The 18,751-nt window shown below is 40.8% G+C and overlaps 1 protein-coding gene across 2 annotated transcripts in view; it reads left to right on the top strand.

Annotated features, from left to right (window-relative positions):
• fntb (farnesyltransferase, CAAX box, beta) overlaps window positions 1-18,751 on the top strand; it is a 58,826-nt gene that overhangs the window by 28,667 nt on the left and 11,408 nt on the right. For both annotated transcript variants that reach the window (XM_055640778.1, XM_055640779.1), the window contains exons 5-8: window positions 6,997-7,143; window positions 10,579-10,662; window positions 14,667-14,753; window positions 15,652-15,781. In XM_055640778.1, coding sequence (XP_055496753.1) covers window positions 6,997-7,143; window positions 10,579-10,662; window positions 14,667-14,753; window positions 15,652-15,781 — 448 coding nt within the window. The remainder of the gene's footprint in view (window positions 1-6,996; window positions 7,144-10,578; window positions 10,663-14,666; window positions 14,754-15,651; window positions 15,782-18,751) is intronic.

Below are 18,751 nucleotides of genomic sequence, written 5' to 3'. Positions count from 1 at the left end.
TGAGGGAGGAAGTGTTATCGTAATCAACCAGTGGATCTGCTTTCAAAAGAAACAGAAAGGTATTTGTTAACAATAACAACATAAAAGAGCTCCTCTGAGCTTAATTTAATATTGCAGTTTGTAATATTCTCCTGCAATTAAATCAGGTTTATCAACGGTTTATAATAAAAACAAAATGTTCTGAACGCCGTTCCCTTGACCATTCTGCTGTATTGAAAATGTGGTCAACCGGGATGTCCATTCGTTCAGCCGCTGATACCAATGCTGCCCTAGTGGAATGGGATTAAATGTATTATTATCTATTCCGGCAGCTTTCGGTACCTGTTTGAGCCACCTTGGAGTGGTTTGGCTCGTACCCCGTCTTGGGTTACTGTGGTTGACCCATAGGCTTTCCTCTCCCTCTAAGATTGTGGGTTGTGTCTATATATAGTAGTAGATGGGTCACCACACTCAACCTGGACTCTGGTGGGTAGGCCCGGAATCCCACCAGTGAATTGGGCGTTCCTGGTCCATATAGCCATATAACGACTACAGCACGGAAAACACAGGCGATCTCGACCCTACTAGTTCGTGCCGAACTCATAATCTCGCCTAGTCCCATATACCTGCGAGTTAGATTTTACCAGACCTAAATATGAACGTGATGCGTCTGGGGTAATCACCATGTTATCCAGTCTGGTTTATGTAGTTACCGGACTCTGTGAGCGTGTACGAGAGCCATAAGCATGAGCGGTTTTTAAAAACATAGATTAAGCAAGCTGAGGGATCTGGCTGGTGCCATCTCTGAGACATGTCAATGTCACACCAATATCCCATACATGGGTATATACCTGGGTGTTTGGGGCTTATATTATAGTTGCCCTTCATAAGTTTACCTTCAGTGGATGGGATCCCATGCTCTGCTGACATGCTGTTTTAGATAAGCAGATAAGGCGCTCCATGCTGTATTTACGGCACTGTAACTCACCTTTTAGTCATGGTGTAGATGTTCCAGGAACTCCAATACGTCAGTGGTTGAATAGTTCGTTGTCCCTGCGTCGTGGCAGTATTTTACCCATGTTAGCTTTTAGTGACTGTTCGCAGGGATGCCGACATGGTGGTAATGGTTCCTTTGGATAATCCCATTCCCTGGTAAGGTCTATTCAAACCCTGCACCCAGGAGTTTGATGTTTCCCTGGCATGGGTGGCTTGTGCCTGATACTGGGTTGAGTCAGCAACCATGGTCCACTAGGGAAATCCATAGGTGACTCGCCCACCGTGTCGTGATGAACTGGGAACCATGGCTGTGTAGGCCGGTCGGGCACGTTCAATATCTCGGAGACAGATCCCATCTGTATTGCGAAGTGCCCGTCTGATGAGGCAGAAGGGAGGAAGGCAAAGCAGAAATTCCCCCTTCCAGCGTATAGGCATCTATCGCTGCTGCCTCTAATCTGGTTCCTAAGTCACATACATGGGTTACTGGTGATTCCGTCTTGTGCAACCAAATTGATATCTGGCTTTCAAACTGCTTAATAAATTTAGCAGATATTTTGGGTTTGACATCTATTCAATGTAATCATAGATTTTACCCCGTGACATGGTGTCTCCCACTGTGTTCTAGCTTCCTAGGACATAGGCAGCTGATAGTTAAAATGTCTTTTGACACACCATTGCCAGATTTGTTTGACCAATTTGTTGCACAATAATGATTATTATGCTCCCCATATGGTTGATACAAGCCACCACCATAGTATTATCAATCCGTAACCACATATGTACGTGCTGCATTTGAAATGCATATGCTTTTTAGCCCAATAGGCGATAACCAATCCCAAGTAGTTGATGCCCGGTATGTGTAGTAACGATGTTTGTGAATTGGTCCATCTGTTACCTGTGCTGGATATGGAGTTTAGTTGCTCCCCAGCCTAAAGTACTGGCATCGGTTTTTAATAACCAGGTTGGGATTGGTGATGATAATAGGGCTGAAAACTATGCCAAATATATGTCTGCCCACCACCTTAATTGTGATATAGCTTCAGTGGGTACATTCATGATTTGATTATAGTGACCCAAGTACCTTGGCAAAGTAACAGTCATATGGACGGAATTATTATTGAAGCCCAGATAATCCTTGGTAGTTAACGCTTCAATTCTGGTTTATCTGGGCATGGGATAAACCTCAGCTTTAGGGAGCTGTTTCGTAGCTAGAACTGCTGCCACAGCTAATTCCTTTGTTTCCCCTAATATGAGGATACCATCCAATATATGCCATGATTATGCTTGTTTTCTTAATATTTTCATGGCCATTTATAATAGTTTAGGGCTGAGGTTAGACCATAGGGAATGCTATATGCTCCATGGTTGCCCTAACCGGGATATCCATTATCCAGGTAAAATTTTTTAGGTATCTATAATGATCCTAGTGTATGGGTATAAGATAGTTAGCATCTTCCATATCAATGCTCCCCATAGGTATCCTAGGGAGATCAGATGTCTGGCAGTGACAAGAACCCATCTCCATCTTAAAGTGTATATACTCAACAGATTTATTTAGTGATATTAGATCAATGATGATGCTACATTCACCATCTTTTGTAGTTTTGGTGAATATATTCGATACAAATTCCAATGGCTCATGTTTACTCCCATGATCCGTTTAGTAATGAGCCTTTCTAGTTCAGCTTGACCTTCTCACTTCTCTTTTCTTAGAGGGAGAAAATGCCCTTTGGGCGCATTGCTGAACTGGCGGTAATATGCCCAATTTTGAATTCGTTTTTATCCTCTAAGACTGTTGAGTATATTTTAGTTATTTGTGACAGCATCCCATGCTTTATCCACAAGTGTAAATGCCCCCCCACGCAGTTAGTAGAACACCCTTGTTTAGTGTAAACGGGAGGAACCAGACTACCTACCTCCATGTTTGTTGTTTTTTCATGAAGGCGTAGTTTGCTGGTATGCTGGTGCTGTCGGTGGGGCGGCGCATCTTCCCACGGCTCCGCTCTGGGCCCCGTCTAAAAAGAACTTTGGGGGTAAAGTGAAGCGGTCGCCAGGCTTTCACCAGTCCTTGTTTGATTCACTGGTGGATGCCGAGGGGTGCTGCCAGCTGGGTGTTGGATGCGATGTCCTGCTCGTTCCATGGCCTGCCTTCATGAGGCGCACAGGTTTATCTGCCTCTCTTCCCGCAGCAGCAGTTTGCATAGCCCCATGTATTTGGGGTTGCGGGCAGGTCTATATGCACCATTGTTCAGTCGAGTATCCCAAATTTGGGAACATCTTAGGCGTCAGCACCCTGGTAGTGCAATGGGATAGTCTCATCCTGGGAGAGTATAATCCGTGGAAAAGGCGAGCAAAGGCGGTAACATCTTGACCCTTCTGTAGAATTCGCTGCTTGTCTGCGAGTCTGCTGACCCAGCTGCCTGCGGATTTGCCTCTGGAAAGGCCTGCTCCTGCAGGACTTTTGTTGGGAAGATGGTCGCGTGGAGGAGCCATGTAGTGGCCCACGACACCCAGTAGCTCTTCCTGATCCTGCTCCCCTGGCATACTGCTGTTCTCGTCCGCCTGCCCAGCGTTTAAGCCAGCCCAGCCCTGGCCTCCTTAGCTAGCCTCAAAAGAGGGAGCAAAAGGGTGTGCTAAATTGGAGGAGGCATAGCTCAAACTCCGCTGTTGCATCAATCCCTTGACAAGGGAGATGGCTAGTGCAATAGCACTGGGGTAGGAGTCAGCTCCCTTGGCATTCAGCCAGTGCCCCTTTTCTCCTGGAGGTGAACTCCATGACCTCCTCTGGCTTGGGGAGACAGACATACTTATTTTTGCTGTCTCCAACCTGTTCCAGTTTTGGAGGAAGTTGGCTCCTGTAGAACCTGTAAATTGGGAAGATTTTTCTCTTACCTGCATGTAGAGGCTGCCTGCCGTTTTCCAGGCGGCGTTGTGGCGGTTCCCGGGCGGTGATACTCCTAGTCAGGAGTCTGCAGGGCTGCCGGTCGGGTTTTTAAATTCCCCGCCGGTCCGCTGCTGTTGCCAAACAGCTGTTCAGCGGACCGGTATAGCGCAGCTCCTTGCAGCGGTCCGCAGCGTTTGCGGTCCGGGTAGCGCTTTTTCCCCGTCCACTGTCGGCTCCACGCTGGAGTCGAAACGGGGGCCGCTCACCATGCCTCTCTACTTTGCTCCCCCTGGAGCAAAAACCACAAGGCCCGATTAAGGTAAGTACTTACCTCTCGTCCTTGGATGCGGGAGCTAGCCCGACTCCCGCTGGCCGCGTTGCACAGCTGTGCGATAATGCCGCATGCGCAGTACCTGCTGGGTTCTTCACGGAATCACTCACGTGACTCCGAAGTAAAATCATGTTTTAAATTGCATCTTTTGAGGTGTACTTTTTTTTGTGAGGGTGAACCTTGCAATCCATATCTCTGTAGTTCTATTTAGAAGAACCATGAAATATTAGGTTTGAAAAGCATAGTAGATGTTGATAGTTGTGAGATACTGACTTTGAGAAAATGATGAGGTTTACAGTGTTAGCTAATATTTTGACATTAATATCAATGAAATTTAAAACGCCTAAATATTGATTTTGCAATTGAAAACAAATAATAATTCCCGGGCAAGAAGATTGTCGGAATTCCACATTATGCGTTGTATTTCTCTTGGTAGAAGTTTGCATTTGCTGCTGGAACTGTATCTGATAGGTTAATTAAAGATTGAATTCTCAAATGTCTTGGGACTGGAGTAATGTTTAATTGAAGTTGCATAGAAATGCCCAGAATAGAGACATTTACCCATCCTGTACACATAAGTTGCATGCTTGAATATCCTGAAACACATAGGCCAGATTTAATATTTTCAAAAATTAGAAATATGATAGTTTTATTAACTGCATTCAGAAGTGTACCTTGATTTCTGTTTCAATTTTACAGGTGGCCTCATTCCTGCTAGATGTTGTTTTTATTGACTCTTCCATACCAATTAATAATCACAATTATTTTTCTTTCTGATAGGAATTACTGACTAATGTCACCTTTTATGTTCTATGATTTGAAATTCAAAGCAGATTATAATATATTCACTGTTTTTTAATTATGATTTGATTATTTATAACTAATTTAATTTATCCCACAGTATAGTGCACTAGTACGACGTACAGGCCTCTTAAAAGTGCCTACTGGCACTTTTCATCGACAAAGAAACACTGGTGATAATAAATTGTCTCCCCAATGTTGTTGTACGAAGTAAACATCCTTTCATTCATGGGCACATTTGTTACCTTGGTTTTGCTGACACCCATTTCTTTAGGTTGTTCTCTGGCATGTTTTTCCTTCTCAGAAAAACATCTACAATTTTAGTTGGGAGCTCCTGTTTGCACCTGACAATTTGAGTTTTATTTTGCAATGCACAAACTCCTGTGTTTTTGTAGGCAAAATCGAGACCATTCTCCTTCCACATTCCCTCCCCTATGTGCTTAATGCATGATTATTTATGAAGAATCTAGTATTTTCTGGGTTTGTTCATGATCAGGAATTTTGTGTTATTTGAAAGCTGTTTTGAAATTCAGAAGAAATATATGGAATTGCTTTTTGCCTATATTAGCAATACTTAATTAATTGATGTTCAACGTAATTCATGTTTCTAATCTTAAAACTTCATTTTATTATTTTCATTTGGAGAACCAAAATACCATTGTGTAAGTGGCAATCTCATTCCAGCTTTGTTGGTACTATTTATGCTGAATCCACTCCAGCTATGATTTCATATAGGAATTGGAATGGGAGAAACTATTAACAGTAGGATAAGTAGTTCTCTTCCACATGTTAAACATCCATAGGAACTGGAGTGTTGTTTTAGAAGTATTCCCTGAACTTTTCTGTATAATAATTCCACCTACCCACATTAATTTTATATTCATTGACGTGAAGATTTATTGATGGTGGATGTACGTTAATTGGGCTGGCATCTACTGTGTTTTGGGGGAGAATTGCTGTTCTTTGCTAAAAGGGCGATTTCTAATTTTGTCTTCAAAATTGCCTGGATCAAATTTTTAGGTGATATCTTAGACTCCCACAGCAGCAAAAAAGAGTTTCTAGCTGTTGTCCTTTGCAAAAAGCCTCGACATTTGTAATTAACCTAACCCTTGGAACCAACTAACAAGGCAAATATGCACTGCTGTCCTTTCATTGTAACTGTGTCCTTTCTCAGGTGTGCACACAAAGTCGAGACCGATACACCATGGCTTTGTATCGCTGCAGCAAAATACACACTCGTTTGGATTCCATCCCTGCATAATTAGGCAACGCTACCTTTGTGGTCTGTTCATGGCATGGCATCCCTGAAACGTATACATTTTTTAATCATTCAAAGAAAATTAAAAAAAACCTTTGGCCCAAAATCAATGCCACCCCTGGTCACCTTGGAAATTTAAGTTTTTAACCTCTCGCTCAATCTATCATTATCTTTTGCTTTGCTTTCGGGCACAGTACTTGAGCCACAATCTTTGACATATGGCTTTGTTTTGTCAGTTCTTAACATAATAAATTGTTAAGAACAGAAATGTATGGTGTATTGTGAGTTAAATTTGAGGACACATCCAATTGTATTTTGTAAAGAGTGATTACATTGCAGAAAAATTAGTTGAAAATCAGGATCTTAATATTTAAAGAAATACTGTTTATGTGTGTTTGGCCCCATTAATTTTGGTTGCATCCTGATGTGAATGGAGTATAATGTGGGGAGACTTGATGTATGCATTATGTTTTTGCATTTAGTGAATTTTATGACCTGACTTGCATATTGCACTCTTAAAGTTCCTGATTAAGGTTCCAGTTTGGGAAGAAGAAATGACCAAGCATACATTTATATGTGTGTACATGTAATGTGCTTGTAATAGTCATTCTTGTTGATCATTTGCCAATGGACACTGATTAATATATTAAAAATTATATATAGTGCAGCAAATTGAAAATTTGAATGCAGCATAATTAAAAGGTTGATGTGATAACTGTCTTGCATTTTCCTTCCATTCATAAATAGCATTTGTCAATTCTTGGCACGATGTCAATGTCCAAATGGTGGATTTGGTGGTGGACCGGGCCAAGAACCACATCTTGCTCCAACGTACGCTGCTGTGAATGCGCTCTGTATAATGGGCACAGAAGAGGCTTATGGTGTTATTAATAGGTGAGAATTATTAGAACAATATTATACAGAGTATGTCAAAGCTGGAGCATTGTTTTGAAATGCTTTGAATAAAAAATCCTTTGAATATTTTGCAAGTGTTAGTACACCAAGCAATAGTGCCAAGGGTGGAGGCATGCCAGGTATGCCTTATCTGGTAAGAGATTCATAACATATTTTTGGTCACCATAATCCTTAGCAATAATCTGCATTTTTGTCTATTTGGATGATCCAATTAACATTCAAACCTAAAATTGATACAAGATTGAATTCAAATTGGGAGACCCCTTCCACCCCTGCAACGGACTGTTCCAGCTGCTACGGTCAGGCAAACGCCTCCGTTGCCATGCGGTGAGAACGGAGAGGTTGAGAAGGAGTTTCTTCCCAGAGGCAATTCGGACTGTAAACGCCTATCTCACCAGGGACTAACTCTACAGAACGTTTTTCCTTCCATTATTTATTATGTAAAAGAATATGTGTGTTATGATTGTGTTTATAATTTGTTTGGTTGTTTTGTTGTTTGTCTTTTGCACAAAAGTCCGCGAGCATTGCCACTTTCATTTCACTGCACATCTCGTATGTGTATGTGACAAATAAACTTGACTTGACTTGACTTGACTTGAAATTCACGGATTAACAATAATGGACCTGTCCCACTTAAGCGACTCTTTAGGTGACTGCCAGGGACTGATTTTAATGGAATTCACCTACGACACCTGGCGACAACCTATGACAGCACCTACGACAACCTACGGCAGCAAAAATTGTCGCCACTGTTGCCGAAAAATTTTCAACGTGTTGAAAATTTTGTGGTAGTCGCCCAAAAAATCGTCTGGGACAGGCCCATAAGAAGCTGATTTATCACCCCTTTGATCTGTAGCAGTTGGTTGGAGATGATCAAGTTGATCTGGGACATGCAAAAATGGTTACACAAAACACATGGTAAATTAGGAAACACAAATGCGTGATTTTCAGAGGAATCCACTTTGTCTTTTGCCGGTCCTATTTTTGTCAAGAAAATAAACAAATCTAAATTCATAACGCTGTGTATTTATCATTCCAAGATAAAGCTTGTCAAGAGTGGGAAAGCAGTGTGCTATAACCAAGTTTTACATCACTTGCAACTGAGTATTGACATTGGTTTATTATTGCCACGTGTGCTGACATACAATGAAAGGCTTTGCTTGTGTGCTATCCAGTCATACGGAATAACAGTACAATCAAACCATACACAAATAGAACAGATAATGCAAAGGAAAAAGTACTAGAGTACAGAATGTAGTATTACAGCTTTTCAGTGTTACCAATGCAAAGGAAAAAGTGCAAGGTCTGCAATGAGATAGGATGGAAGATCTGGACTCTATCCCTGCTTATGGGAGCCCCATTCAATAGTCTGAAAAATAGCAGGAAAGATACTGTTCCTGAACCTAGTAGATTGTGCTTTCAAGCTTTTGTATCTTCTGCCTGCTGGGAGATGAGGGAATGACTGGGGTATAAAAAGGTCCTTGATTACGTTGCCTACTTTCCGAAGGCGGTGTGCAGGAGTCGGTCATTCGGTCCCTCAAGCCTGCCAGTCATTTCATAAAACCACACTGATCTGATTGTAATCACTGCTTTACATTCCTATCGGTTCATGGTACCCTTTCATCTCCTTGATTTTCAGGAGTTTTGCTGTATTTCCTTTGTATTAAAATGTTCGCTGTACCTGTTTCCAACACCCTTTAAAGAAGAACTTTCCAAAACATTGCCACTTATTGTAATTGTTGCTCTTGAAAACGTTAAAAACTCACCACTATATATACACACACGCACACGCACACACTGAGTTTGATTTTATAAAGCTGACAACCTACAGAGATGACTAATGCATTGCAGAATTTCATGGGACAATGTGTCTTTTGTTTAAACTTTTTGAATTGCAAATGTGTCTTTACAGTAAAAGGCAACACTGGTAACAATAAAACAAAAGCAAATAAAGCCTTAAAGGAATCATCTATAAAGGCTAAACTGCAACTTGCCTAAAAATATTAGACTCGGAAACACCGCAAAACTGATAATTCACTATCTGACTATAAGTCTCAATGGTTTGCTCTCTGGCTCGACAGATAATGTTTACCATGCTCCCTATAAATCCAGCGCCCCAGTTCACGCACTCCCTTATTCATGCACCCATTGGAGTCCCAGTTGCTACATTTTCCACTCGGAGGTTCACTGGAAATGTTATTATCATACCATGTCAACTCTTTGAATTCAAAACATAGTTAAAGGTAGTTGTGTATTACGAGAATTAAATCACGTACTTGATGCATTCTTTATTTAATTTGATGTTACATTACAAATTCCATTCACAATAATAAATACAACACCATCCATGGTTGCTGAATGAATTTTGAGATTATAATGCACCACATTAATTTGCTGTGGAAGGCAAGTTCAGAAACATTTCTGCTTTGTTTAATTTATCTTGTTGAATGTTTCTGAATGTTAGACACTGAACCATTCAATTTGTTGGGCTTTTATTTCTCAGCAACTTGTGGGTCACGCTTGTTCTGGCCCTGTTCCATAATGCTATTTAAAGTCTTGAAAAACACTACTGTAAATATCTCACATGAAGTCAGTCGCCTTTGTGGAAGTTGTTCTTAATACAACCACCAAAGATTACTGCAGACTCGATGAGGAGCTGGTGTATTACCCTTCCTGTTTACACTTTGTGAGCTCTCTATAAGAAATCAATAATATTTTAGTGGTAGAATCTTTAGCTGCTATCATTTGTAGTTTGAATGATGACCATTCTTGCCACATTGATCATGGTTAACAAATAAAAATGTGTTAAACTCCATAAATTATTTTATGCCATAGTTTTGATGGATGAACATTTGTACTGAACTCTAAACCTTTGTTTTGCATGGAATCAAAATCACACCCCAACTTTCCTACTATCTTTTTTCCTTCACTGCCCCCTGCTGCCACCACTTTGCGCTGCCAAGCAACACCTCTTTCAGCTTATGCATTTTGTGCGGTATTAAAGGAATTATAGCATTACAGGAATTAAGTATTTTCAATGTAATATTGTTGTACCCAACATGACATCTTATTGCTATCCTTTGCCATGCTTTGCAAAAGAAATTGATTAATTCTTTTTTTTTTTAAGTTTAAGTATATCCTCCTTCAACTACTACTACCTCTTGTTGAATACAAATTCCAGACCTGCTCTGGTGTAAGCAATGCAATAATCTATAAATAACAGAATATTTGCAGTGAGGTTTAAATAAATCAATGTTTTTAATCACCTAATTTTTGGAAGAAAAATAATACTACTTCAAATGTAAACTTAGATCATGACCAAAATTCTGAAAGATCTACTTGAGAATTTGATGAATAACTTGAATTTCAGGTTTCATGTATTTAATGATTTCCTGACGTCTCTTTTTTTTTAAGAGAAAAGTTACTTGAATTTCTGTACTCTGTGAGGCAACCGAATGGGTCCTTTACTATGCATATGAGTGGGGAAGTTGATGTCAGGTAAGTTTGGGTATTGAATTGCTACTTGAATAAATGCTTAAACATTGCTTAAAAAAAAAAATCTAGTTTCTAGAAAGTTGGCCATAGCATTAAGTGAATTCTGATGCTTTCACCTGGAAGGAATTACTTTTTAATTTTTAAATCAATTCAGCATTGTTTTTTCATTTTCATTGCGTTTGGAACATAATCTAATAATATATATTTTTTTAATATGTTTGGTTACTTAATGCCAGCGTTAATAAACGCCACTACGATCTGAAGAAGGGTCTCGACCTGAAAAGTCGGCAATTCCTTCTCCCCATAGATGCTGCCGCACCACTGAGTTTCTCCAGCATTTTTTGTCTACTATTTTGTTTCTTGTCAGAGAAAATGTTCAGTTTTCTTGTCAGAGAAAATTTTCAGTTAAAATACAGACAAGTAAGAAGTTGAGTGAACAGGAATTTATATTTGCATCATATAATAAAAAGTCCCAAAGTGCTTAAAAGGAGTGTTGACCAACAAAATCGAACAGTGAGCTACATAAAGAAATATTAAGCACGATAATCAAAATTTTGATCAAGAATTGGATTTGGTTTGGAAAGTGATACCCAACAGGTATTGCCTTCGAATCTTAACTTGTAGGTGCCAATGGTGACGAGAATAAATTTGCAGGTAATAATAGAGGAGATACTTTGTAAGGCTGCAGAACGAGGAGAGATTACAGAGAATGCCATGGAAAGCTTTGTAAATAAGGATGATAACCTCAAGATGTTGCTTAACCACGAGTAATATGGAACCAATATGAATTAGGAAAGCTATAAAGTTTGAATGAGGTTAAATTTTATGGATAGGCAGGAAATGCTGGAATAACTCAGCGGGCCAGGCAGCATCTTTGGAGAAAGGGAATAGATGACGCTTTGGGTCGGAACCCTTTTTGGCTGGGGATGATGTGCTATCAACAGGAATACAAGGATGCAAACAGTGGAACTAGTGGGACAACTAGGGTGGGGGAGCGTGGAGAGAGAGAGGGCGGGAAGAGAAATGCAGGAGTTAATTGAAATTTGAGAAATCAGTATAAGTGGCACTGAGTTGTAAGCTGCTTAAGCGAAATATAAGGTGCTGTAGAAGTTTGCTGAGCTGAATGAGTAAAATAACTCAAAACACAAGTTTCAAAGTAAAAAGATCTTTACTTGAAATGGCACCCGGGCGGATAATACAGACGGTCGTGTGCACCTAGGTCCACACAAAAAGTCTGGCGCTATTCTCTCTGAACAATACATGAAAATACACCCATATTTATATAGCAAAAACAGGTTGAAGAACAGTGGAGCTCAGTTAGAATGATACATGAGATACAGTTTCTCAACATATTAGTAAACCATGGGAATGTAAGGGAGGTTGGGGAGTCTGGGGGAGTTACAAGACTTCTATTGTTCTGTAGCAGGACACCAGCTTTGACAACTGCCCTTATCTTAGCTCCCGCAGACAGAACAAGGTCGCTTCATACGTGCCTTAGCGAAATTATTACCGCAGCGCTCAGCCTTTTATATTAGCATCCATACAAAATGGAGGCGTCAGTTAAATGGCAAAAATTGTTAGGATCTATATAAAATGGTGGTTACAGCTTGAATAGCTAGAATTAGTTATATAAAATGGCGCCTATCGCGTTAACTCTTACAGTGCAGTTCCTCCAATTTGCGTGTGGTTTCATTCTCACAGTGGAGGAGACCTGGACCAGGAAGGTCAGTATCGAAAGGGGAGTTAAAATATTTGGCAACTGGGAGATCACTTAGGCCGAGACGGACTGAGCGTAAGTGTTCAGCGAAACAATTGCCAAGTCTACGCTTGGTTTCGCCTATATATAGGAGCCCACACTGGGAGTACCAGATACGGTAGATGAGGTTGGAGGAGGTGCAGAGTTTGAGGGAGTTGATGAAATCTAGAGATAACGAAGCATAATTGAAGGTTTCAGAAGCAGGTTGATGAAATCTAGAGATAACGAAGCATAATTGAAGGTTTCAGAAGCAGGTAAGATAAGACTAAGCAATATTACTAAGGTAGAGAACAGCACTGTTTAGTGATTGTGCAGATATAGATCCAGAAGATCCAATCTGGGTCAAATACAACAGAAATTGTTTATTTCCTCCCCCAACTCACTTCTCTATTATAAAGTAAAAAATGATGATTAAATCATTTGAAGCAAATCAATGTTAGAAATTTGCATTTAATTCTAGGATTAATAATTTAATGTCAACTTCTGTTTCTTAATTGTAATAGCTAAGTTTCATTTATAATTCATGTAGTATGTATTTCTTTGAATCCTTCAATTTTTATTTGTTGACACTTTTGAGCATTTGCCCCTTTTCTCCTGAAAGCATTTTAGAGATGTGAAGCTGATTTTGTTTGAGTAGCATAGTCACCTTCCCCTTTTAATGTAAAAATAAGTACATACCTTTAATTGTTTGCTTTATAAAACCCTTTCATTTTTTGCTTCATAAACTCATCAGCAGGCTGCTACAGATACCTTATCTCTCCACGATTTTTCGTTAAATGCATCAGTCCTGCCTAAAAAAATAGCGCCCCCTGTAAACAGCGTTCCCTCTGGGGCAGATTCTCACACTCACTAATTTTGTCACACAACTATGTTTTCTATGAATCCTTCAATTTTTATTTAACTGGGAATAAAGCATAAGACTTAATAGCAGTAGCAAGTTTCCTGTCCCATTTGAAATGTAAATTCTGTGGTGTACAGATATGCAGTTTGCACAGCCTGTAAATAGTGATGACAGAGAATGCAACAACTGTTATAAGAAATGGGAATAAAAAAAAACTGTGGTGTAAGAATGCAACAGCCAGTGATAGAGAATAACATAAGAAATTTAAAAAAACTGCAAACTAGGTAGTTAAATGGCAAATTAGGCTTGCCATAGATAATGTGAGGTGATTTAGTTTAGATATTACCCATCCCCCTGAGAAATTAAGATATTCCAGGATGATGGATGGACAAGATGGAGAGGAAACAGTTTTGCAGATCACTAAATACATTTAACTATTATTGAGCCGCAGGCTTATAGCACAGGAAAGGCCCATCGGCCCAACTTGCTCACGCCAACCAAGATGCCGCATCTCCACGTCCCACCTCATTGTGTTTGCACCACATCCCGCTAAACATATTCTATCCATGTACCTGCCCAAATGTATTCTATCCATAGTACCTGCCTCAACTAACTTCTTTGTCAGCTGGTATGATATAACCACCACTCTCCATGTGAAAAAGTTGCCCCGCAGCTTTAGATTTAATTTAATCTTTCCCTCTCGCCTTAAACTTTGGTTTTTGATTCTCCTACGCTGGACTGAGTTGACTTATTTCCGTGCTGTATTCCCCCATGCAATTCTATTTACCATTCTGACTGAAAAGTAATAGATCAAGCATCTTTGGAAAAAGGCCCGAGATAGAGGTAAATGTAGAAGTCTTTAAACCTGGATTAAATAGAGTGTATTTTATAATTGGAAACTGAAATTAAGCAACCAGAGAGCATCATAAAGCAGCTCATTTTTTATTTGTTTGTGAATTCATGATGTTATTGCTGAGGGCACAAGAATGAAGGATTTAAAAAAATATGTCAAGAATGCAAAAAATCATCCAAAATAGGAATTTCATCATTATCAATATATTGTGATTATTTTAAAAGTATGATTTTTTTTTTTTTTTTTTTTTTTTTTAAACTGTCAATTTTTGATATATGATCATCTGGGTTGGAAGGCCTATTGACTCAATTATAAAATTTCAAAGGAAATGCTGATGTTCAAGATGCTTATTTTAATAGTCTTTCTTCTAATTAAAATTACAGCTTCTAACGAGCAGAAATCCTGCATTGAAAGAATATTTTTTTTCGATAACATGTTATTGATGGCAGTGATTTGATAGCAGTACAAATGTATTACATCTGCCTGTCCCCTGCAGATTTTGTGAATTTATGATTAAATAATGCACAAAGCAAAATTGCTGTTCTCCAATTTTTCAGGAGTGCCTACTGTGCGGCATCTGTTGCATCGTTAACAAACATCATCACACCTACACTGTTTGAGGGAACACCTGAGTGGGTGATAAGGCAAGTACATTTCAGAGGATAAAAAATTATAGTGAATCAAATTTGACTTTAGTTTCCAGTGTTGTGTTATTGATATAATGAATATATCAAGAATAATGAAAAGACTACATGCAAGTGGTTGAGATGTTTTGACCATCTTCTTTATTCCATTGTTTGTTAGTCATCATCTTGGTTGGGAAGAGGGACATTCTGCAGAAATGCATCCCATGACTTGCGGAGCTCACCAGCCGTCGATTTTGCATATTGTTCTTTCATTAATTTCCCAAAGCAGCTGTCAAAGGTGTGGGAATCAAATTGATGCAGTTGAAAATATAATTGGAAATTGGGTCCTTCCCATTAATCAAAAATGTTACCTTTGTCATTGAATATATTTGAACACATCAGTAAATTAGAGAAATTCCCTTAAATTGGTACATGGTCTCTTTCATTTTCCTTCTATAGCCTTTAGCACATGAGACATAGTCAGCTGATGCCTCCACGATTGCGCAGAAAATACAGGAGTCACTAGTGGAAAAGTAAAACTTCCTGATAGGTCTTTAAAACAATTGTAACGTGGGCTCTAAAAGACACAAGTATATTAAGGTCTGGCTGTGAATTCTGTTCATCTTTGTGCGATAGCTAAACTAAAATGATGTAAAATATTGAGGGGGAAATGGAAAGAAAGAGTGAATTCATATACATTTTGTTCCTGTGGGTCAATTTCTGTTTTTGTGCTTAAGACTGATCATTTCATGGCAAAACCAAAGGTTTGGGAACAAGTTAATAGCAAATAAAAATGTTATGCCAACCCAGAACACTGGGCAGTACATTGCAAAATATCCATTATTATATTGTTGAGGTAATGGTATACTGTTTTAAATTACTTTTACCTTCATCTTTTGATATGGTTCCTTTGTAGCTGTCAGAACTGGGAGGGTGGGATCGGTGGTGTACCTGGAATGGAAGCTCACGGTGGGTACACATTCTGTGGTATGGCTGCCATGGTCATCTTTAAAAAGGAGTGGATGTTGGATCTCAGAGCATTATTGGTAAGTCAAATCTATCTTATGCAAAATAATTATGCACTCCTGGCTGCAAATTCCTAATAGACAGACTACTGCGATGATTTAAAATCTAAACACTACTCATCATTGGCGACCAAAATATTCAACTTTGCAATAATTTTTTTGCCCTTGCTTGTATTTGATGACACATATTTATTCTAAAGTTTTTAAATATAGCACTTGTGATTTTGTTTATCTGCATGAAAAGTGCAGTGTTTGGCTCTGGTTTCTGGTAACTCATTCTTCTAATCACAGTTTTATTTTTTCTACTATGATCCTCATTGGAGTGTACGTAAGTTGCCTGTAAACAACTTCACCTGCTTGCACAGGATCTTAACAGTTCTCTTTAGATCTTGAGGAAAATCTTCACTCTGCTTGCATAACTCGGATCCTTTTAGCAATTGCAAAGATTTCAAAAATGAGATTTAACATCCCTTTACTCGCAATAGGAGCAAAAGCCTGTTTGAGCCTCAGTGTCAACTGATTTGTCTTAATGTCACAGTCTGCTTAATGACCAATTCTTCAGTCCAGTTTAGACCTGAGCCGCTTCAATCTGATCCTTGTCCATGATTGGATCTGGATTTCTGAAAGTTTGGAAATATGACATGGTGCAGGTGAGATAGACACCACAGAAGTCGGAAGGAGAGTCTCGACCTGAAACATCACATATCCATTTTCTCCAGAGATGCTGCCTGACCCGCTGAGTTACTCCAGCATTTTGTGTCCCATCTTTGGCATAAACCAGCATCTGCAGTTCCTTTCCTTTTTTTCACATTTGGTGCAGGTGAGCCATTGCTGGGTGACATGCTCCATGGTGGACAGACTGGCCGGATCCTACAAACTCCCTCCCCATTTACTGTTAGGAGTGCTGGAGGCTGTGGTCTTTTCTTTGTTTGTCAGAAAAGATCTGCCTATCTTAGACATTTCTCTTTAAAGTTTGTAAAGTTATGATGCTGTGAACTGAAATAAAAATGATAAATTAATATGTAGAGAGAGGGTTAAGGTTGAGGTCAGGGTTAGGGTTAGGCATTTTCCTCTCAGTGGAAGATGCCTTACAGCAGAGGTCAGCAACCTACGGCTCACGGGCCGTAACCCGAAATCACCCGGCATGCAGCGTATTTTTTTTTAGTCCAATGTGGTACTGCCGTTGCGGGAAGACATTGTGTTGAGGGTGGGGGAGTCGCAGCTGTGACGTGTTTCCCGCAGGTCTGTGGGCAGGAGAGTGCCTCCGGCAGGTTGTCCAAGGCTCTCGTTGTCCCCGTCAGACAGCTCAACCTCCGCCTTGCCATTGCGACTGGCATCGCCGGGGGGCGGTCCAGAGGGCAGGGGGCGGGGGCGGGCAAGGTGGGAAAAGGTAGGGGATGGGGAGGGGAGGCAGGGGCGGTTGGGCCTCTGCGTTGTAGCCCAGCTGCCAGCCCAGCGAGTGACGCAAACCGATCGCTCATGTCTACCGAGCTGTCGCTGGGCGGCTCGATGGTGAGCAGCGGCAGGTGGGCGGTGTGACACATGTAGTCCCGGCACACCGAGCAGGCAGCCTCCCTCCTGGCCCCAGCCTCCCCCGCCTCGCTCTCGCTCTCCCTCAGTGGGGGCACCCAAGGCTTGGTGGAGGCAGGGGGAGGCTGGCGTTGACTAAGCTCCCTCTCCCTCCTCTAAGTACAGCGCCTTCAAAACAAAACTAGGTCTGTATTATTACCTCCATTTATTAATGATGGCGATAGATGTGACCCGCCATTCGCTCACAGACATGGGTCCTGGCCCCGATGCAAACAAGGCTGCCGATCCCTGCCTTTCAGGTCTGTCCCCCAGTCTGGCACTGCCCCAGTCACGCTATGGCCGTGACTCCCACTCTGCACACTGGCAGTCAGTGGGGTTCAGTAAACTGTGGAACGCACAGGATCTACCCTCACCCATTAATTAGGTGGGTTCAGGAGCCAGTAAAACCCAGGACCTCTTTGGCGGTCCCGTATTCAATGTTCCCATTGGAGTCTCGGTGTTACCACAGATTACCCGAACGGAATCCAGCTCCCCATAGAGTAATATGCAGCTATATATTATTGAGCACAAGAGGGCGCTGCTACTTTTTCTAATTAGCTTAATTAATTAGCGTGCAACTTTTTGCACTGACCAGTTATGGGCCTGTCTCACTTGGGCGTCACTTGCGCGTCATTTACGCGACATCATTTACGCGTCACGACGCATGACATGCATTATGCACGCATGGTGCATGGGGACGTAGGCAGTGATGCACGGTCGCGTGCGGCGCCCCAGGTTTTTGGGATTCACAAAATCTTTGTGCACCACCTGCGTGACGGCAAATGATGCCCAAGTGGGACAGGCCCTTTATGAATTACTTATCAATTATGTCATATCTAAATCTGTGCAAAGTTTCAAGTAGATACCTGATATGGGTCACAAAAGTTAAAATCTAGGCCCGTTTGGCTCCTCGGCCCACGGCCTAATGGTTGCTTTTTGGATAGGAGGATTGTGACTAATAGTGTGCTCCAGGAGTTGGTGCTGGGTCCATTGCTGTTTGTCATCTATATCAACGATCTGGATGAGAATGTACAAGGCACCATTAGTAAGTTTGGAGATGATACTAAAATAGATGAAATCATAGCCAGTATCGAGAATTACATCAGGATCTTGATCAGCTACGCAAGTGGACCGAGGAATGGCAAATGGAGTTTATTCAGATGTGTGATTGTTACATTTACGGAAGATAAATCAGGCCTAGATCTTTGCAGTTAATTGTAGGGCCCTGTGGGGTGTTGTAAAGCAGAGGACTCTAGAAGTACAGGTGCATAGTTCCCTGAAAGTCGTGTCACAAGTATGTGGGTAGTGCAGAATGTTTTTTGGCACATTGGCTTCATCAGTCAAAAGCTGGGACATTATGTTACAGTTGCAGAGGACATTGCTGAAGCCGAACTTGGGGTATTGTGTTCATTTTTGGTCACC

This window comes from Leucoraja erinacea, chromosome 9 (assembly GCF_028641065.1).
Source record: "Leucoraja erinacea ecotype New England chromosome 9, Leri_hhj_1, whole genome shotgun sequence".
Classification (NCBI taxonomy): Eukaryota; Metazoa; Chordata; class Chondrichthyes; order Rajiformes; family Rajidae; genus Leucoraja; species Leucoraja erinaceus.
Note: the sequence above shows the minus strand (reverse complement) of the source record. Positions and strands in the feature narration are given on the sequence as shown.